This window comes from Pygoscelis adeliae, unplaced genomic scaffold, assembly GCF_000699105.1.
Source record: "Pygoscelis adeliae isolate BGI_AS28 unplaced genomic scaffold, ASM69910v1 Scaffold38, whole genome shotgun sequence".
Lineage (NCBI taxonomy): Eukaryota > Metazoa > Chordata > Aves > Sphenisciformes > Spheniscidae > Pygoscelis > Pygoscelis adeliae.
Genome location: NW_008825614.1, coordinates 9,034,337 through 9,056,404, shown reverse-complemented (window position 1 = coordinate 9,056,404; position 22,068 = coordinate 9,034,337). Strand labels below are relative to the sequence as shown.

The 22,068-nt window shown below is 49.2% G+C and overlaps 1 protein-coding gene across 1 annotated transcript; it reads right to left on the bottom strand.

Moving 5' to 3' along the window:
* Positions 1-531: 531 nt before the first annotated feature.
* CECR1 (cat eye syndrome chromosome region, candidate 1) lies at positions 532-20,678 on the bottom strand. The gene is made up of 10 exons (XM_009332880.1): positions 20,583-20,678; positions 19,202-19,527; positions 16,021-16,246; positions 8,928-9,138; positions 5,696-5,823; positions 4,486-4,576; positions 4,072-4,180; positions 2,945-3,102; positions 1,881-2,083; positions 532-939 (listed from the first exon to the last, which is right to left on the bottom strand). The coding sequence occupies exons 2-10, from the start codon at positions 19,512-19,514 to the stop codon at positions 828-830; spliced, it is 1,551 nt and encodes a 516-aa protein (XP_009331155.1). The 5' UTR covers positions 19,515-19,527; positions 20,583-20,678; the 3' UTR covers positions 532-827.
* Positions 20,679-22,068: the final 1,390 nt, after the last annotated feature.

The window sequence follows — 22,068 nt, the reverse complement described above, 5'->3', positions numbered from 1 at the left end:
TCCTATAAATGCAGAGGCCTGTGTTAACATGGCCCAGTGCAGGATGACAGTTTTAATTTAGCTGGATCTAGGAAGCCAGGGTGTTTTTTCTCAGCTGAAAAGTGTTTTAGCTTCCTTGTGACCAGAGGTCGGGAAAAGATTTTGCAGCAAAAAAACCTATCGGCAACCAAGGCACCTCTTCTTGGCTTTGTGATCACTGTGCAACCAGGCTTAAATGTTCTGGGAGCAAGTTCCATCAGCTCGTTTCCAGCCATGGTAGGTCCTGAAATAGCAGACATCAGACCTATGACTGGTTCTTCGACCTAGCAGTGCTATTTTGGCAGCAGGCCCAGGGTTAAACATAACAAGAATCATTCTCAGTCCTTGCTCTCCTGAAGGTCAGTGGCCCAAATGGTTGGATGTTTGTCTTAGCTGTTTCCGGACAAGGTCTGCATTTTGTAATGATAAGGCGAAATTCCGAGATCCTCATGTTGGCAATCTCCTACTACCTCTAATTAGAAAGCATGTTTTTCCTGAATAAGGATGTCAGGATTTGGTCACTGGCAATTTTTAATTGTTTTGACTATTTTGAGCGGGGTGTTCTTTTGTTGCTGCTACAAAGGCTCACTGCTCCATTTTACCTCCACTCCATGACTTTCACAGGATAGCGCAGCTCATTCTTAGCATTAAGCCCATTAAGCCTAGCTTACCAAAATCGCCCATTGCCAGGTAAGACTTTGAGGTTCATTCATCTGCTCAGGTCACATGGAAGAAGCAGTCTCCCTCTTAGCAATAAGCCTGGCTTGCTCTGGCTTGCCAAATGCCTTCTGAGATGAGCCTCCTCCCCTCTAAAGCTCCCTCAAAAAGCTATCATCAGAGAGGTCAGCCACAAATTGGTCCCATTTTTTCTGCCAGACCTCTTTGGCCTTGGATTTCTCATCCGGTAGCATGGCACTGTATCTGTGAGAAGGAGAAAAGTCAGTATCAAACAGGAGACAAAGGGGCAGCTATTTCAAGATCAACAGCCAAAATGAAAAGGCAGGAAGCAGCGACAGATTAACCCTTGCAGGACATGCCTACACCACGCAGAGTAACAGCGTAAAGAGCCTTGAGCTCCTGCCAGCTGGGCTTACGCTGGGACGAGAAGCATCATGGCCATATCAACAGCTACTGAGTCCTGCGCCATGAGGACAAACAGCTCAGTCTGCATAAGCTGGAGATTCGCTGGGCAGCACCCAGTGACTAGTACAGAAGGGATAGCACTGCTGTTGCTTTCAGATGTCCCCTGGGCTTGGTCCAAATCAGTAGGAAATAAGAGTATTTGTTGTCTTGCTGGCCATGCGGGGACTTGGGATTGGCATGAGGATTGGCATGGGATTTGGCAAACAGACAAGCATCTAGAAATGTACAGAAAGACCCTGAGCACCATATCCAAACTATTTTGGGACATTCAGAGCTGTCCAGATAAACAGAAAAAGTGGTTAAACACACCCAAACTACATGCTGGTAGGTTGTTTTCCTGTGTTTCCCCAGTGGGCCATGACAAACACCGCAGCAAGTCAGATTTTGGCAGAAATAGACAACTGATAACAAACACATAACATTTCTCCCATACCCAGAACCAGGTGCTGGAGGCAAGTCCGCAGGGGATGGAAAAGGAGGAATAAACTGAGACAGTGAGTTAGAGAAGGGCACTCAAGGGCATAGGCAGAGGAGCCTCTGGGGTCCCTGTGTCCTGCCCTTGGAGGAGACACACAGAGGAGACTTTGGAGTAACGGAAGCCCAGTTCATGTGGCAGAGAAGTCCCTGGGGCCAAAACCCAAACACAGCGGGTTTGCAGGGAGCAAGCTGATAGTCCCCTTAGCATCACTGTGGATAGATGAGAGAGGTGAGGAACTTACTTTATGGAGTTGAGTGCAAGTTGTTTTAAGGTCCTCAGGTCGGCATTCATCCCTCCGATGGCCATGAACACCTCATAGAAGTCATAGGAGACGCCCTTCGCCCCAAAGATAGGGGGATCATCAGGGCTGATCACAATGGGGTGCCCTTCAGCCATGAGGCTGGCTGCGGGGTGGCTCCGCAAGTCAGCTACCAACAGCAGGACCTCGGTGGGGAAGGGTGGGAGACAACATGATGTCGGATTATTGCTGTAGCTGTCTTTGCATTACAGCACCCGTCGCACCATGTACCTGCTATAGCTGCCTGTGTCAGCAGGTAGTCATCAGGGAGGAAGAGCCTCCAGAGAGCTGTTCAGAGCATGTTAGGTGTTCTGCTCTGAACTGCTGCAGGAGGAGCCTACTTGTCTCCACTGACTATACAAGGAGATTGGTTTCTCAAATTAATCACCTAAATCAAGGCCAGTGGGGTGAATAACTTCTGCTTATTTATAACAATTTGACTGTGAGCATTTGAGGAACAGTCTTTTGTTTAAGTATTTGCCATAATTCTTAACCCAGGGCATCTGGAGCTTGTATCAGAGTTCTCTCCCTCAAGGCTCACGCCAGTACATCTCTACCCCAGAGCATCCTTCCAGGGGACAATGCGCACCACGCTGATGTGTTACAAAAAGAGTTCCCCCTGGTTGTGAATTCTACAAAACCAAACAACTTCCAGTTACAATCCCAGCTTCTCAGCCTCTGGCCCTCCTGGCTTTGAAGTATTTTCCATTATGTCTTTTTAGGCACCTCCCTGGCTCTGGGCCTCATCTCCACTGGGGAGGACTGCCTTCCTAGGTTCCTCTGGATAGGAATTGAAATTATTTTGAGCTGACTGGTGTTACAAGCCTTATATATACACAGCGTGTGTCTACATAGCAGACTGCAGTGTAATGTGGTGCAGAGGAAACTGAGCCAGCCTGGGTGCAACAAAACATCCAGCTGCCCCCCAGCTCCCTGCTGCTCCTAGCTGCTATGGTGAATCCCATTCCAGTGTCCCAGCCCCAAGACCTAAGCTTTTACCAACATACCTGGTTGGAGATGGGACAGACTTCTACAGGAATATCCCTCTTCAGAGACAAACTTTTGGCTACTGGGTGTTTAATGAGGGCAAGTCCGTGGCCAATCCGGCTGGTATTCAGTAGCAATGCATCCAGCACATTATTGTCTACAGAGGTGCCCTGCCAGTCTGAGCAGAGACAGGTAAGAATCACCGCAGTGCTGTGAGGAAATATATCTTCTCAAACAGCTAGATGATTTTGTTAATAAATGTCCCGGTTGCAAGGTGAGAGGGTTGCTCATGCTCTGAGTTCCCACTTTGCATTTTCAGTGAAACAGGGATCCAAATCTGCCCAGGACATTGCCCAGCATAGAGATACCCACTCATCTCCCCTGGCTTTAGATGTCCATGGTATTGCTCTTACAGCTAAGCTAATCATGCTGGTTTCCATTCATAGTCAATGGAGAGAAGGAATAATTTCTGGGGAATAGCCTGTGCATTAGGATGAGATGCATCACACCTTAGAAGTGCCTGTTACTGTCCGTGGCTATAAAGGGAGCTTAGGGTAACTAGTTCAGATGTAGACATCTTCTCTGTAGATGTCAACATGCAATAAGCATAACACACAAGTTAGACACAACTGTCATGCATGGTTAGGATAAATCCCACCCATACGGACGAAATAATATATTGCCAATAATAATACATTGCCTCAGGAGTGAAGGGTAATGATTGGTTGCTTTGATGAGGGTATTCAGTTAAGACTTGAGGCTGGCTCAGATGTTCCTTCACCTTAAAATGTAAAATAATGGTTGAGGAATTCTGCTGCCGCTGTGGATGGGAGGTGAGTGCTGCTCTGAGGAGGAGATGGCTACCAGCAATAACTCTTGCAGCATGACTCCATGTTACACACAGGGCAAAGACACTGAGCAACACGACACCTACAGTCAAGAGCAGGGAGCAGGTAGGGGAGGTGCCATGTAGGAATGCTACAGCAACAAGCTGATATGGGGAGAAGCATAGGGAAAACCAATTCTATACATGTGTATGCACACACACACGTCATCTTGATACAGCCAGACTTGCTGCTTCTGTGCTTTGCAAGACTTCACCTCTTGCCTCTGCAAGCAATAGCAGGACTTGCGTCCTCATGCTTACCAGTCTCCCCAGCATGGAAGAAGTATGGCAAGTTGACCCCCAGGGAATACGGGATGGTCAGGGCATCCTTCAGGTCCCATAAAGAATGACCTTCATCCTCATCACCAACCTGGGGGAAAGACAAAAGGTATTTTTGAACATGCTCTGGAAGATGGTGGGACTTACAGCTATATATTGCTGAGGTGCCAACTGTACTGAAATTACAATGCTGTGGGGTAGGGAGCTGATTCTTTCAGGGGATTTTGTCAATTACCCTCAATAAAATCCTTAGCTGGAGGATTTGTGATTCATTTACACTGATTTCAGTACAGCAGCAGAGGATCTGGCTCTGGTATAAAACATATGCCATATTATACATCTAGTTATACTGCACCTCTAGGGGATAAAGCGAAGCCACAGGAGAAATACGGTTACCAGGTCGAAGCCTGCCAGGGTGTCTGGGAAGCGGGCTCTGAGTGCCATGGCAGTGACGATGGCTTCTTTAATCTGGGAAACATTCAGCATCCTAAAGAGCAAGAGAGAGAAAGCAGTGCAGAGGCTCACTCCCACGGGCCTGCATTCATTGGGTTTGAGTTGTGAAATGGGGCCCCCAGGGGTATTTCCAAAATGCAGGTTGCTCCTGAATCTGACAACCAGCTTCAGGTCTCCAGAGTAACAGCAGTAGAAAATTGATATTATGAAAGGAAACCCCTGGATGACCAGGAAATGCCTGGCTAGACCCTGCTGTCACTTGAGTTGAAGCATGCTTGTCTAAGACTCACCGGCTTTCCCATCTACCAAGCAGGGAACACAATAGCATGGAGAGAAAATGTTTAAATTTTTTTTTCTTCTCAACTGTTTTGCTGGGAAGTGGGACAGTAGTTGCATTTCAAGAGAGTTTTAAATTTAGATTTCTTCCAGCCCTATCAGACTGAAACATCACAGTGCATTTTGCAGACTGTCCATACCCAAGCTGGCCAGAGGCAATCCAGCTCTGAACTGGAAACGGCATCGTGCCGAGCCAGAGTGAGTAAGAGCTGCTGAGAGGTCTGTTATATTTGCTCAGTATCACCTCACATGACTTCGTGGCATCTGGCTGACTTGGAGAACAGCCTTGTGCCCGCCTGCAAACAGCAGCACAAACATACCGTACAAAGGCTGCCGGGAGAACAGCGTTTGCAGGGTCCCACAAGGACCTTTGCAATACCGAGTGCCCATACTCAGGCACTGCTGTCACTGCTTCAGCTTCCGCAGAGAGGAGGAGTATGTCCAGGCTTGGGAAGAGAGCACGCACAGCTTGGACATGCACACACACAAGCAGCCCTTCCCTTGCTCATTCCCGCACCCACGGCTCACAGACGCTTGTCTCACCAGCGCCCACCATGAGCTAACCCTGGTCAGTTCGCACGTACACAGACTTATATAGATGATTTCTCATCCTCAGCCTTTTACATGTGCCAGGGAATGCTTCGGGATTCAACACACCAGGACTGACGATGCACGCAGGCATTGCTAACCAACTGTGGCACTTCAGCCCAGCCCTCAGCATCGCTTCTCCTGGCCTGGACCCCTCTCTCCCCACCGCCACCTCCGCTGTAGCACAGCCAGCCACGCACAGCCGCTCTTAGCCCCGCTCAGCCTCTACCTGTGTGCTGTAAATATAATCTTGGCTCCAAGAAAGTCAGGGTGCTCCTTCACAAACTGCCTGGTCACTTCCCGATAGGTTGCCACAGACCATGATTTATTGTGCCAGGTGCCATCCAGTTCATACACCTGCAGGACGAAAAGCACATGGCAAGCAAAAGTTGGAAGAGGTGTTTTCTTGGAGGGGGGAGAAATGAACTGAAGAAAACCTTGGGAGAAGCAATGTGCTGCGGTCCTGGCAACACAGCAGAAAAAAGCAGTTAAATCTGTGCAGAACATTTTCTTCTTGCAGCTTTTACCAGCTGGCAAGAAACAAGGAGTGGTTTTCTTCCCTCGTATGTGATACAAGAAACAAGTTTCTCCATGTTCAGACATGGCAAGCAAGTGCCCTTGAGTACCCAGAGGATACCATGACCTCTTACTCACACCTGTATCAAATGCTGGAGCGTTTTGTCCAGCCGTCTGGCAGCTCACACATGCTCTGTGCCTTGCGGTGGCAGTCTGTCAGCCAAGGCAGCCCCAAGGCATGGGAGTGCTGAGCTCCATAAGCTACCAGCTGGGCTGGGCTTCTGCTCCCCTCTGCCAGAGGTTTGCTCCGTGACCTTGAGTCAGTCATGTAGTCCTGCCACGGTTTCCCAGTTCTCTGGCTGCAAACTGGGAAAAATAATCCTTTTGGCATGCTCTGTCTCATCAACTTACTTTGTGAGTTCCTCACTACCAGGGCTATATGCAGGGCTTTTGCCCTGATTTCAGCAGGGACATAGACCCTACATTCCCCGGTTGATACTAATCCACAAAGGCCCTGCCTGGAGCTGCTCACAAACAGCAGCTGAAATCACTCCGTCCGTTCTGTTCTTATCTTTTTCACCTTTCTTTTCTCCTTCATCCTTCTCTACCCTTTAACTGGTCCACTCCACCTTCTTACTTACCCTCTGGTGCTGCACCTTGCAGCGATGCCCCTTGCTAAGCCCCAGCGCCCCGTCACGCTTGTGGGCACCAGGAGCTGCGGGGTGGCTGCAGATGCTCAGAGGGAACTTTCCTCTGCTGCAGTCCATGGGAATGTGAGACTTTACACAGCTGAATTTGCAAACACAGCTGGGTTTGGGGGGCTTTTCCACAATGTTTGCTGTTTCGCACTAAATCCCGACTTTCATTTACTTTACTTCAGGGGCCGCTTCTGGCGGGCTTTGCTGTAAGATGAGCTTTTGCAGAGTGTCAGCACTTGCTGTCCAAGCCTTGTAGAGGATCTCCAGGCACACAAGCATCTCGCTATTCCTGTCACACCCTGCTCACCTTGACTTTCACAGCAAAGCATTTCCCTTCCCTCTCATCCCCGCTCCAGCCTAGCTGGCATTTCCCTGCCTGCGCTGCCTGTTGGGGCTGGCAGTCCAGAGTGCCCCTAGCTCCTTGCAGCCCTTGCAGTGCTACTCGGGCTGCAGGCAGCCCTCCTGCCTGTACCTTGCAGCATGCTGGGCTGCCGGGTGCGAGCAAGCCCAGGGGCTCTGGAGGCTCCCACGCCTGGAGCCAGCATTAGGGGCTGGATGGGAAGCAAATCTTCCCTGCCAAGCCTCTCTTCAAAAGACATTACAACCATGTCTAAGGGCTGCCGGTAAATGCAGGGTATTTTCCAGTCAGGCCCACGCACTCGTATCATCGCAGATACTCTTGGCCCAGAAACCTGTGTGACCCGGGGGGATGCCAGCACTCACGCTGTCTCACAGCACAGGAATTTTGACATTGCTGTTGTTTTCTCTTTCCAGGTACCCCAAAGACAGATGGTGACTGAGTTCAGGGCAACTGGCTTATGACCAACCCCCAGCAAACTAGGATACGTATAAGCTTTGTGGTCTTCTCCCCCTCCTTTTTTTTTCTTTTCAATACACCCTTCTCATCTCAGGCACGACAGAGTACCTGCCTGCAGCCCTGGCCCCTATTTTGCTATGGGGCCAGCCCGAGCCGCAACAGGGCAGGGTTAGCAGAGCTGCTCCCCAGCTGTTGGGGGGGAGGCATGCACAAAGCCAGATCAGCCTCCAAATTTGTCATAGCACCTGCCTGTCTGCTGACAGGATGGCTGCAGAGACCTGCCCAGCAGCAGCGGTGGTGGCTGGGGCGCAGACATTCATCTGCAGCTGGCTGGAGCCCACCAACCATTGCATGCAAGGGCAGTGATTTAAGGAAGTTGCTGGCAGGCACATTTGGGAGTCGGGCCACCGGCAGGACGTCAGCATGGCTGCTCCATCCGCTGGACACCGTGGTGCCAGCAGCAAGCTGCTATCTGTGTTGCCATGCACAACCCACCACCACCACCACCTGGTCCTTCAGGTGCTGCTGGATGGACCTTGCACAGCAGCTTCATTCCCATTACAATAGGCTGTTAAGAACATGGAGGTAGGCGATGTAGTGAGGAGCAGTGGCCCTGGTTTATTTGTTTTGGTAAGGTATCTGCCTCTCTGACAGAGCTCTCACCCCACACTGCCCTGCTTGGAGCTGGTCTGGACAACTGTATGGAAAAGGTGTGCCTGCGGTGTCGAAATTGCCACCAGGAAAGTGGGAACCATTATAGCCGAAGAACGGTGGTGGGATCTGTTGGTGCTTGGGAAGGCGTTGGGGCAGCCTGGGATTGTAGGACAATCTGACTGGCTCCGGGTGACACACAGGGAGAAAGGCCTAAACTATTACCAACAGATTTTAGTGTTAGTGGCAATGAAAGGAGCGTTTCATACTTCACATACATAGCCAAAATTTTAGGTTGTCTGCAAACTGTGGAAGACTGCTTTGCCAATCGGTTTACTATCCTGTTCAAAGAAATCATTCTGAAATAAGCTGTGCATTTAAAACAACATAACTGTTCCAGAATATGTCTCTATTCAAGATGGGAAATTGCTCCGGAAGAGCTGCCACAGAACAGGTGATTCTGGTGCAGACAAAGCTGAGATACATCTTCCCAACCGGCGAGATTTTGACACAGCTCTCAGTCAGACTGTGTACTGCAGTTTGGTGCTGTTGCCACAGTAGGTATCTTCCTTAACCATTAAGAACAAAGCATCTCTCACTTTCAAGCCCTTGCCTATGCAAATCTCCAACAAAGACCTTTGAATATGATCAAGGTTTTCCAGCATCCTTAGAAGGGCAGGTATGCAAACATCCAAAAACTAAATTCAAGATAGGGCTTGAGAAAAGTTATGGAGAAATAAGGATTTAAAAGAATACTAGAGAAGCCAAAAAATACGTACCGGAGGCAGGATAGCTCTTATCTCGACATACTGTATGTTATCTTCATAGAGCTCCAGCAGCCCCTGGTAGAAGTAGGCCTTGAACACAGGTGCATAGCAGATAAGTCCAGAGGCAATGAGAAAGACTTCTTCAAATCTTTTCCAAATGAAAGCCTGAGAAGGGTAGGCCAGCTCAGGGGCATCCGTCACCAGGGTCAAGTTTCTCAGCAAGCTGTAGAAAAGGGTAAAGGGAAGAGGAAGAATGAGAAGAACAAACACGTCAACTGGCTTTCAGCATGTAAAAAGCCGCTGGCTGGCAGCTGGGTGTTCAGTACAGGAGGAAACAGGATTCCTCCAAGGTAGGTGTGAGTTTTATTGTCAGAGACCAAGCTTTGTGGACATGACAGTCTCCTACCTGCATGCTCTGGGGTGCAGCAGCGCCCAGCTGTGCTGAAGGAGGCATGTGTTCTTTGGGCAGGACCAAGAAAAGGTGCAAAGCTGTTCCTGCCACAATCGGGGCCCAATATCTAACTCAGAGCCTGTTGGCACTGCAGTACATATGAGTGTAACAACGGCTGGTGCAGCTAGGAAGCATTCAGGTCATTTTTCTGCCACCTATCTTTACTCCTGTAATGGCTGGTACAGATAATAGCTGACAGGTAAAAAGTGATACGCTACATGTTGAGCTACAAGCAGGGTAAGACTAGGTGTTCAAAACCTGCACCTTCCTTTTTTTGAGGGCAAAATCTTGAGTAATAGAGTTACAAAAGGAAGTATGAGTCTTTTTATCATAAGAATTGCACTCTGCTACCCAGGGGTATCCTTAATCTGAAAGTAGGCTAGTACATTACTCCTGCAGGCAATATATTCTCCGAAACATCTTCAATGCAGGAAAAAAGTTATGACACCCGTCCCTCTGTTCACCACCTAAAGGCACCATCTCCAAGAGGTGCCACGTACTGGGCCACCATCAACCTGCTTAATAAGCCTGTAACTTGCCCTGGTACCTTCGTGTTGTCAAAATATGTCACCTAATATAAGCAGGGGGAAAACGATTGTGAACTAGAAATCCTTTCCCCACCCAGTGGAACAAACCTGGTATCCTGCCTGCCTTGCTGATAACTTCTTCAGATTTGTCTGCTGGGAAACAACTGATAAGAATCGCAGGTCCTGGCTTTTCCTTAGTGGGACAGAAACATATTTATTTCCTCCATAGACTCAGCTGGCATCTAAGCCTCTTTCAGAAATCCAGAGAGGCGGCGGGTAGTTTTATCAAGCAGAGTTTTGGGGAGCCAGTAATTGCAAGATTATCTAGTTGTGGGTGACAGCTTGCATTTAGGACAGGGCGAGCATCTGTGCCACAATGTGGTCCTCTGCCAAGTTGATAGCCTTCATCCCACTCAAAGCTTTGCCTCTGGCAACAGCTCTCCTCCCTCCACCAGTGGCCACCTGAAGAAGAGTTTGTAATACATTGCTCAGGCTGGTAGGCAAAATCTGAATGGCAATACGAGGGTGACTGACTTCATTCCTGAGTGGACAAACTGAAGCCATCACAACAAGCTACAGAGCCGGGTGCTTGCAGGCAGGGGGGCTTACCAGTCCGGCCAGGCCTGATGCTTATCTAGTGTCAGGGGCTAAGCAGGTTCAGGCAGAAATACCTTCAACCATGCTTCATCTTTCATCCGAGTATATTGTTTCCCCTTGGTAACAGCTACTGATCTTTAATAATGTTTCATGTTTGATGTCTTGCCCCCCATCCTCACGCAGCGCTCTGCTCTGTTATATGGGAGATGTGGGTTTGATTTGTGCTCTTATTGTCTTCTTGCAGGAGGATTCTTTGGATGGAATTAAAAACCTCCCTCCTACAGAAGTAAAATGTGATCTGGTCCAAACTCATAAACTAAGACATCCCAGGCAGGGACATCCCTTTTGAGTCCCTCCATCCTGCCCATAAAATGGAGCCCATTCCCCCAGCATCTGCCTGCTCTAAGGACCCTCTTCCAGTGGCTGCAGTTTCATTTCTTCTTCACTCTGTTAATTTCTTTGCCAGGAACAATTTCAGAAGCAAAGCTGTACATAAAGAGACACTCGTACCACGTTAAGGATGAGACTTTAAATGCTCAACAGTCAGGAAATTTCAGAGTTAAGGTTTCCACAGCAACTTCTTCTCTGCCCTCCTGCGCATTACAATAGGGGCTTTGGTGCCATTATCACAGGACACTGGGCAACCCCAGCTACTCTTCAGTAATCCATGCAACCAAACAGACTGAGCTGGACCATGGCTGGGGCGGGCAGTGTTTCGGGCGGGCAGCGGGGAGCAGCAGTGGGAGACACCGTAGCATCACCCTAGAAACCAGGAATGCAGCAGCCAGGGAAATCTTGAAGGCGCTGATCCAGCTGCTGGAACGGAGAGGGTGTGCTGCAGCTTGGTGGGGAGGGGAGAGGAGGTTTCGTGTGGGAAGAGCTGGGGAAAGCAGACTTGTCCGCTCCCCTCCTGGCTTCAGCCCTGGCCAAAGGGCAGCTCCCTGCCAGCCCCGCACGCCGGCGGAGAGCACCTGCCAGAAGCCGAGAGCCGAGCGGGGCTGTTCCCACCAGCCCTGCAAGCACTGAGGGAAAAACCTCCCCGTGGATCAAAAGGCCGTGCAAGCCCGTTCTCGCTACCCCACGCAGCTTCATTTCAGATAAGGACGGGCGGTTAGTCGGGCTCCCACCGCTTTCTCCCCTTGTCCTGTGAGAACTCGGCTCCTCCAGCAACGAGCGCGCACAAGGCTCCCCTCCCAGCCTTTAAATCTAGCTGTACAAACTTGTAGTTGTTTACTTAGCCTGTGCTCTTGGGCTAGAAACAGCAATAAATCCCCACACTGCCCTGCTCCTAAAAGCACATAAATCAAATCGTGCTTTTTTTATAATCCCCGTCACTTTGAGACTGATTATTGATCCCTATAACTGTTGAAGATTTATTGCATAATAGTGATCCATCCTTGATAACTGGATAATCTCCTAAGGGTTCAGGGGCTTTTGCCATGAGTAGCTCATGCAGATGAAGCAAAGCTTCATAAACACATTTTTTGCTTCTTTTCTGGAATGAGCCCTCGCCAGTGATCAGGTGCAGACTACAAATAGCCTTCCATGTCATGTCATATATGCACTGAACAATGCTATTGCAATGCATATGCCCAAAGGGGGACAGCTAAAACGACCAGCTAAGGATTATTTATTTTCAACTGTGGTTTTGCTTCCTCTTTTCCTGTTTTTTTTCCCCTAACTGTTTTGCTTTCTTGCACTATATAATGCAGAAGTGAACGGTTTTGTTGCCTTGTTTTTAAAGGAATTATTTTTCCTGCTTCTTTTTCTGTTCTCGATGGGTAATTATACCCCTCTTCTCACCATAGTATCTGAATGTCTTCCAGTGGTGCATTAAATAGTGTGACTAACATCTGTCACATGTGGTTCATTCGCTTTCTCTCTCTCTCTCGTCCCCTCTTCTTCTCCCCAAGGGGAGACTTGTAGAGGGAGCGGAGTGCTTTGTTTCTGTAGTGGATTTTTATTCTTTTTTTTTCCTTGTAATGCACACACTGCCCTATTTTTCTGTGAGATAAGGCAGTCGGAGGACATGGAGGGGAAGGTGATGGCAGTCCGGGCAGCCATTAGCGCCCAGGGGAGTTGTCCCCGCAGTCTCGGCCACGGTGTCAGCTCCCTCACAGATGACTTCATCCTGGTGATAGAGAGCTCTGCCGGGCCGCCGGAGCTGCGCTGCCGGGCATGGCCTTAATCCTTGGGCTTCTGGCGGGGGGGTGTGTGCGGTGGTATTTTACAAATATCTGGAATGTCAGCACTGTTTCCCTAAATATCTAGGGGCATGCTCTTGCTTTAGAGACGGTGGCCATTATGTTGCATCTTGAGGAAAAAAATGGCATTCTCCTATATCGTAATTGATTGTGAAGTAAATAAGTGAGGATTATTTTTTCTTTTAAGCCTCAAAGCAAATTCCCTTCCTTTCACTGTCTCCTGGCCCACGGTCTCCTGACTCTCGTAATAGCATCCTTTTGGAAGCTTACCAGTAACAGAATACTCCAGGGTCTTGGCCATAAGAGGTGTGTTTTGAATAGGAATGATTAAACCTTCTTTTGAGGGAAACAAACAAAAAGACTACTTTCCAAAACACACACACACATATGTATATGTATGCATATATACCTAAAAATGCAAACAGCAAAAATGTAATGCAGATACCTCTCTCCCTCACCCCTTCCTGGTCAGGAATGCAATAAGGTGAAAGAGGTGCCGCCTCTCAGAAACATTTCCATTGTTCTCTTCACATTTGCTGATCCACCCTGTCTTGCATGAGAGCCCTTCCCTGCTGCCATATTCCCTTGATACTTCCTTCAAACCACCCAACTATCCATCCGTTCCTTCCTCTGACATCTGCTTTCTCTCAGCTTGTCAGTGCTCAAGGGCAAAGAGGAGTGCAGGAAAGAGGTAGCCTGTGATGCACATGTTCAAGAGACTGGGAGAGTTTCCAGAAACTGAGAAGCAGAACAGATTGGGGCCTATTCCTGGCTAGAGACCTATTTCCAGGCGGCCAAAAAACATTCCTAACCCCTAGACTACTACCCGGGGATTAGATGAAAATAGGAGGGGAAGCGCCTCAATGTGGCTGTTGTTCATGTGTTTGCACATTATGTGCAATGACTCCTCTGCGATTTTGTGGTGATGAGCACAGAAGGGCAAGAAATGAAGGACAACATACTCATATGAGTCAGTCTGAGCACCCAGGATGCGAGAGATCCAAGTTTGTACTTAGCTCTGGCACGCATTTGCTTCATTGGTCTCTGCCTCGGTTTCCCCTCAGCCCTTGGGGAGACCCTTGTGGCGGGGTCTGTCTTGTGTCCCTGTGCAGTGCCTGCCACTCTGAAGTCCTGCTCTGACTTGTGGCTACTAGACGTTGTCAGACAACTAATACAAAAAAAGAGGTATGTGATAACACTGCCTCTGAAAAGAAGTCGTGTTCCCAAACAGGACCACAGGGAACCAGACAATGCACAGCTCCACCCTCCTAGGTGTACAGGATGCTGTGGCCTCTAGCCTCAGCCAGGAAGGGATGTCACGCTATGGAAATACAACCAAAACCAAATACAATGAAGGGTCTGAGACGGTTCTGAAATACCCGGTGCAATTGCTTGGTCTTTAAGGAAGTCAAGCTGTTTCAAAATCCAATCTCTTGCACGTTATTTATGGGTCTCCCGGTGGGGTTGAAGACAGCTGGTGCCATGGTCTTTCCCTCATCAGCACTCCCAGTAGAAATGGAAGGGAGCTAATGGGGAACCAGTTTTCTCTCTGGAAGACGTAGATAAGTGACTTCTCACTGGATCTTATTACTTCCATCACATGTCAGGGCAGTTGAGCCTCAGGGTATAATAGGTCAAGAGCCCTGGGTCTGGCACTACCTTCTCCTTCCCTTCTGGAAGTGCTCAGACTTCTGCAGGAGAGGGGCAGTGTGTGCCCCGGAGAGTCAGCTCCCTCTGCCCTACCCCTTGCTGTTGTTGAAGAGGGAAGGCAATACCACGCCAAAGGTCTGGCAGCTCCTCAGCTTCCCAACCCGACCTCCTTCCCAGATGTGTAGGGCACAGAGCCCAGACAGCTTCCACGTGGAGGGGATACCAGCTCCCTAAGTGTTAATAGGTCTCTATTTAAGAGCATACACCCTCACTGAAGAGCACTACAGTAAAAAAACTGAAGTTTCACTTAGGAAATGCCGTAATTAGGGTCACCCGCATCACCTTAATCCAGCCTTCTCCTCGTGTGTCGGCATGGCGATACTGTCTTTAATTACATGACAGCCCATATTATTTTTTTCCGCGGGACCCCAGTCCCCCAGAGCACCGCGAATGGCGGTGCCCTCTGAATGGATCTCTACTCAATATTTTCCTTTGTCCTCATCACTCAGTGTCTGACTTAATGCATTATTTAGCGTGCTCTCTCCAGACCCCCACATGCCACGCAGAACTACACGCTTCCTCCTGGCCTTTTCGGCAGGGCTTTGTCTTGGGGTCAATGGCCCCTGGATGGGGACATAGGGCTCCCTCTTCCTGCCACCACCGGCTGGAGGGGGAGCCAGGCTATTCCCACCCACCTGTAAGTGATTAAATGGTAGGTGGCTGCTGAGCAGCCAACTAACACCTGGTCCTGATAAAAGGCTGCCTGCAGGGCAGGGAGCTCCTGCAAGAGAGTGAGTGATGCCTTGGGGAGCTATCATCTGAGGTGTGAGCTCCTGGGCAGGTATAGGAGGCCTCGCCTGTAAGGGGAGAAGCTTTGTTAGCAGGAGGGTGTTGAGGAGTGAGTGCTACCAGGCAGAGGACCTGTGTGTAGGGTTCATTGGCTCAGCCAGTGCCCAGGCTGAGACTTAACCCCTTGTCTAGTGGTAGGAGGGCAAGTTGCAGTTGCTGTTGCTGGTGCCTGAGGATCCTGTTGGGAATGAGTGCCCCATGCTTCAGCGTGGTGGGTACTGGTAGGGTTTTAAAGAGAGCCCTCAGAAAACAAGGATGGTGTTTGGAGGGGGAGTCTGGGTTGGGTTTTCTTTTGGGTTGCTTTGGGGTTTTTTTGCTAGTGCAGTAACTAACATAAGTAGTTTGCCCAACTTCTTGCTCTGAATCAAGATGATGACTTTACAGATGATTTCTCTGCTGTTGGGGAGAGCCTGTTCCTCAGCTACCTGACTTCCTCCTCCTGTTCCTGGGTACCTCAATGGATGAGGCAAGGTCTTTCACCCTGCGGCCCTGTCCCATGCTGGGAGCACATCCAGCCTGGGTGCTGAGGAGAGGTTGGGGGCAGGTCACATAAATCTACTTAAACCAGTCTTCAACATGTCTGTGCAAAGGACCAGAGTGAGGGTGCACAGGAAACTTCAATTTTGATGGTCTCTAACTCTGGTGTACTTAATGCTGCAACCTTCAAGTTCTTATATTGCTATTTGCTTGTTCTACGTATGCAGCTCTAAACAGAGTTCCCCACTTTCAGAACAGCAAGCACATGGGGAATTTGGACCAGAGTGATCCTGTTGGCTACACAACGCTTTCATGAAGTACCGGCAGGCCTGCAACTCCTCTTCACTCACCTGCTATCAAACTCAGTCACATTGTGCAGCTGTTTCCGATAAGTCTCCAGCAAAACCCACTGGGAGCACCGGGCTGGCACTGGGTGAGGAGGATGAGGCTTGGAAAAGCGAAACCGAACAGTGCCTGTGTGGGTGAAGCAGATGTAGCAGTCGGGGAGGTAGGTGGCATTGTACCCCAGCCAGTCCACGCTCAGGATAGCATAGTCATGCAGGTGTAAGACAGCACCTGGTGGGAAGAAAAGTATATCCTAATGAGACAAGGCAGCTGAAAAGAAGGAATGGAGTTTTAATGTGATAATAGTTTGAGTTTGCCCATCCAGGGGCATCTGGAAATGCTTCTAGATGGCTGTGAGTGACCTCCCCCAGCAGAGAGACAGAGTAGCTGCTCTGCCTCCCCCACGCTGCGGGATATGGCCCCCTCCACATCAAATGCGGGGCAGGCAGAGCGTGACAGCTTCCTGGGAGCGAAGGGAGGGGGGAAATCAATTGGGAGCTCTGCTTCTCCACTGGGATGGAAAATGCTCTGAGTTATTAAAGGTCTTTCAGACAGACTTTGCTGTAAGCTGGCTCAGGCCTCACTGATTTAAAGAGGAACTCGCACAGTAGGCAGCAGTTTACAAGGCATACTAGCTGACTGGCAGACCTGAAGCAAGCCTCTGTATTTAAGCTGTTTGAATCCCAGCCTCAATTTTTGCATCTAGTCTGTGTCTCTTCTTTCATCTCTTTGAAACTCTGGCGTACACCAAAATCCCAGACCATGACACACCGGGGAATTGCACTCAGATGCAGAAGTACCATCTACTTCTATCCCTTATCAAAAGCACACTCACTTACGTCGTGCATCTGTTGCTGGCCAGCATGCAGGACCTTTGGGATGCTCTGTTATTGTGCAGTACGTTGGCAACTGCCAGTCTTCCTGGCATAGGAAGCATCCTCTGCATGCTCAGCCCATCCTTTCATTTTGCTAAAATCTCTCCTTTTGCAAAGACTTCTTACATTATTGGTGCTTGAACTAAGCTTCACCTTTGTTAAGGGAAGGTATTGTGAGAGCTAAAGTCTTAAAGATATGTATTTTATTAGACTAGGGGAGACCTCATAGTCAAAATAGCTTTGATGCCCTTAGGGGTAAAGGTAGAATATGAGTAGGAGGAACAAAACAAGACTGGTATGCATGTGACATTAGACAAACTTCAAGACTATAATCTATAGTGGACTAATCTAATATAGACTATAATGTCTATAATCTCTCACTACAGAGGGTCTGACTGTTAAGATGCTGAGCAACTGTGGTTACTGCTCTCACCAGACCTAGCATGACAGAATGGGCATGCCACAGCTGTCTAGATCTGACCCTCCTCTCACTGGCAATGCCACCCTCTTTCCTATGTGAGCAGCAATAGAAATTACAATAGTGCTTGAAACAACAGTAATTCCCCAGGGGCTCTGATCAAGACTGAGGTCTCTAAAGACTAGGTCCTACTCAAGCAGTTACAAGGATGTGATCTTGGCCCTAAAAGCTTACAGCTCTTGCAAAGATTGAGAACACATTTTAGCATCTCCTGGATTGAAAAGTTAATTGTTTTGTTTTGATTCCTCCTTGGTATCAAAGATATCTCACTGAAGAGGGGGGTACTTCTAAATTCCTCACTATTCAATTCGGCAACGAAAGGGTAATGGCAACTCTGACATCCCAATCATTTATGGCAGCAAATTAGGATGCTGCAAGCCAGGGATCCTCATCCCATGCCGGAGGCTGGGAGGAAGAAGCTGGGAAGTGAGGAAGATGGCTCTTATCCTGGTGCCAGTGTCACAGCCTTGCAAGTGAAAAATGCTTCTGTGGAGAAGCTGACTCCCAAATCTTCCAAAGCAGACCACCAACCTGTTTCCAGGCAGCCAAGCGGGCAAGGCCATGGGACTCTGCATCTAAAGAGGGACCACCTGGAAGGGTGGACATAGTGTTCAGAGTCACAGGGGTAGTGGCAATGTCCACTGCAACCGTCTTGTATCTTTAGTTAAAGAAGGCACTTTGTTCAAATGCTTCCTTACTGAACCAGAGATGCAGAGGGAGAAACTAGTCAGTTAGGAGTCAAGGCCTTCTTCCTGTGATCATCTCAACCTCTTGTTTCCCTGTTGAACTGTCCGCAGCATGTCAGGAACATGGAGACACCAGGCTTCCTGCTACATAGCCTAGGTGGCTTGGATTTCCACTCGGCTAAAAACGTCCTCTCCTCCTTTCCATCACAACCTGGAGTACTGAGCTTTCAAATGTTGCTGTGTTCCAGCTGCTTGTCAGAGGATGCACAGGGTGACGTGGTGAAGGTACTGGACAATCTCATGCCATTATCTAACCTAGAATGTTCCAAATGCTTTAAAAACTATGTGTGTGCTGCAGAGTGCAGAAGCCCCTTTTGGTATAGGGCATGGCATCCCATTAGCACACAGCTTGCTGCACAACAGGGGAGAAACAACATCTCTAAAGACAAAAGGAGAAATGCCTGCCCTTGTAAGCAGAGATCTCCTATAAGTGCACAGAACAGGACCTGATTAAGAAAGACTAAGTGAGAGAATACAATAGTTTCTGTATCATATTCTGCAGGTCACATCAACACAGGCTTTGATTTCCGTTCAACAAGTAAAAAAACTTGTGGTGTTGGAGGTAGCACCTTCCTCCTCTCATGCCCCCAGACTTTCCAGTAGACTTCCAGGCCTGCTACAGAACCACCTGCACAAATACTTATTGGAGGATACAGCACTTTTGGCTAAGAAGTGGGCTAAGGCAAGGTTGGTAGCATGTCTGTGGTATGTGTAGAAAAAGGAAAGGCCCTGGCTGGAGCACGCTGAACAAATATGAGTGTCTGTGATGTCTTGTCTTTGCTTCCTCTGCCCTTTCTCCACACTTGAAAGGCTGAAGGATCCATATTGTAAGTTATAGCAAATGCTACAATTGCTGGAAATGTGTATTCATCCAATCCATCCCCCTCTTCCTTTCTCCCCCTGCCCTGTCCTCAAGCTCAGAGGCCAGGCTCTTCCTGGAACCCAGCGAGCATGATTTACAGCTCTCATAAGCTTGCCTGCAACCAAAGGTCTGCCACATCTCCTTACGCTTTGTCCCAGCTCTGGCATAGAAAGCAAAAGGCAAGAGGAGGATGACTAAGACAAGCAACTCTTAGGCCAAGCCTACCTTTTGGCATGCGCTTTAAGATGCTGAACACCGTGCTCTGATCAATGAGGCCTTTTGCCCGAAAGAAGTGCATGCTTGGAGGAAACTGTCCTGTAGTCATGGCTGTTGCAACCTCCTTCTTCTTGAGGTTTATGAGCTTTGTACTGAGCTGCTGTTCCTGTCTACTCAGCACCAAATTGCCACCTGTCTGATGGGCTTTCTCCTCCTGCATCAGGGAGTTCCGGTCCTTCCAGAGTGGGGTGGAAAGGCAGAGGGAAGCCAAATTCAGGAGAAGGTATGCCAGCCTTATGCCTTGCCCAGATGGAGGCTTCATCTTAGTGCAGCACCTGAGGGGGGAATAAAAGAAAATTGGAGCACTAGCACAGGTCAGAAGGTAACATCTTAGCAATGACCCATTGGGTTGTTAAACTGCTGGCCCATCCTGCAGAAGTAGTGGGTTAACTGGATGTTCAGTACTGGGGGAGCATCTGGTACCTGTGTCCCCTGTATTTAGGACTACGCATTCACACACTCCCCATGATGCTGTCTGCACACAGCAAGACTGTGGGCAGCGCGGAGAGGAGGTGTTGCTCCCTGGATCAGGCTGGCAGCACATCACACAGACCTGCAATCTGGCAAAGGTTTCACCCTGGAATGGGGGAGTGATGAGGTCAGGACTCTGGCTTGCAAGCTGGGATGAAGCCCCCTCAGAATAAGGGGTGCTGGTGACAAGGTGCCGGCTGTGCTGCCAGCGTCCCAGGAAGGGAAGCAGGGGGCCATAGCACTCGAGGTGCTTTTGGTTTTTGATTGAGCTAATCAGATCCTGATCCCCTACAGTCAAGACCTTGCTGCACCCCTATAGTATATTCCAGCTGTCAGGGTGGTTAATTTATGGGCAGAAAACCCCTGGCTCCCCCTGCAGTGACAGAGGCATGTCCCTTCCTTGCTATCCCAGAAGAAAGAGGACGGAAGGGAGACTGGGAGTAGTAAGAGATCACAGGAGACAGGCACATGCGAACTCCGAGAACTGCCCTTCCCCAAAAAAGCACAGCTGCAATATAATCCTTCAACACCAGGCTTTCGTGACCTTCTACACCAATCCCTCCAGACCAAAGCAGGCCAGAGAAAAGCTCGACATTTTGAAATGGTCCCTTGTGGATTACATAGTCCCTGCTTGTGCACGTGTTTTCTGCTTCCAGCCTCTCCTCCCCCCGGGGGCCCTCCAGCCCCTCGGCCTCTGCCCCATCAGTGGGTCCCAGGAAATGAAGACGTGCTGGGGAAACAATCTGGTGGGAACAGAGCGGGGGGTAGATGCAGCCCCATGTCAGGCCTGGCTCTGAACTTAGCGGAAGAAACATCCTAGAAAGTGCTATCTTATCCCTGGTGAGACTGACTCACTTACTGTTAACTTTTCTCCTCCTTGCATCCAGAGCTCATCCAGCTGCCGCCCGAGAGAGCAGGGAACAGTTATCGCTCTTGCAAGCCGGCACTGTCCCAGCAAAGATAAAGAGGCAGGGTCTGTTCTGGCGGTGCAGAGCGAGGCACCCGCTGGCGCAGACAGTTCCTCTTCCTGTGCTGTCGCTCCGGCTTGCTCAGCTTTTATTTATCCCCGTCCCTACTGCTTCATGAATATATAAAGAGGAGGAGGAGGCAGGGGAGGTTATGACAAAGCAACACAGGCGCCCGGGCAGGCGGCTGAAGGGAGCTGGGCTGGGAACCGGGGGGCCAAAGCAATGGGGTCACCTACGGGAACCCCTCCAGCTCCTGCACCGAGTAGAGGTGGACTCTTTAACCCGTCACTGCCTGCCTGCGAGGCGATCAGGGGCTTGTCTGTGCAGCCCTCCTGTGTACCCTGATATGCATACGCAGCTTTTAAGTATCCTGGAAAAAATGCCGAGGCACATGTTCCCGGTACAGGGAAACGCTTAAGCCCAGGCTGTCCCAGGAATACGTGTGAGCTTGGATATCTAATCTGACGAAGAACACCATGCATTTAATGCCAATGACACTGCAAACTCTACTTACTAATGGGTTTTTATCTGAGAAAACAGTAATTTGTAAAAGTAGTTTTAAATGATTCTTCCCAGTCTTTGCCAGCTGTGCGAACCAGGCAGATGTCAATCCAACCGGCCACACTGGGGCTGTGTTGGGCACACAGGGCTAAACTTGTTCCTGGGGACTAAATCAGGTAGAGGTGGGTACGGTCTGATTTTTTTTTTTTAAATCACAACAAATATTTTATTTTCACTATTTTGTTTTGCACAGTTGAATGGACTTTTAAAGTTATTTAAAGCAGATGTTACATAAACAGCTTCCAGTGGAGAACAAAGTCCATTTGGTTTAATCAAAATTTTAACGATTTTAATTTTTGTAATAAAAAAAGAAAGATCTCGTAAGCCAAGAACTATTGAAAACAACACACAGCAGTCACAAAGACTGTTTTTGAGGCAGAGGAAGTAGAATCTGGCCAATCATATATTAAATTTCATTAGCTGGCACCACTGCAACAGATTGAAAGTGGGGTGGACAGGCCCCCCCCTCGAATATCCCAGCTGGACATGCCAGCTTTCCTTCCTCTCCTGGTCACTTCACCCTTTGCTGTCACCAAGATTAGTTCCAGCATCCATGCAGGGATCAGCCAGGATCCCCAGTGCTCTCCGAGCCCCAGCTGGGGCAGTGTGTCTGGAGGGTGGCTGTGGCCCCTTGCCTGCTCCTTGGCAGGGTGGGGTTTTTCTGGAGTCCCGAGATGATTCTGCTCCCAAAGGGAGATCAGAGGAGCGGAAAGATGACCCAACTATGCAACGGTCTGCATAGTTGATGAAAGCAATCCAAGGAGGTATGGGGAGAGACCACAGAGGGAAGCGCATGGAGTGGAAAAGGGACGGTTC

Bases quoted from the DNA above. Each gene is read 5' to 3' on its own strand.
- CECR1 (XM_009332880.1), bottom strand. From the start codon at position 19,514: ATGAAGCCTCCATCTGGGCAAGGCATAAGGCTGGCATACCTTCTCCTG. The intron at 9,139-16,020 runs GTGAGTGAAGAG...CCTTTTCTACAG, and splicing joins GTGACTGAGTTTGATAGCAG to CTTGCTGAGAAACTTGACCC. The intron at 940-1,880 runs GTAAGTTCCTCA...TCCTTCTCACAG, and splicing joins CTTGCACTCAACTCCATAAA to ATACAGTGCCATGCTACCGG.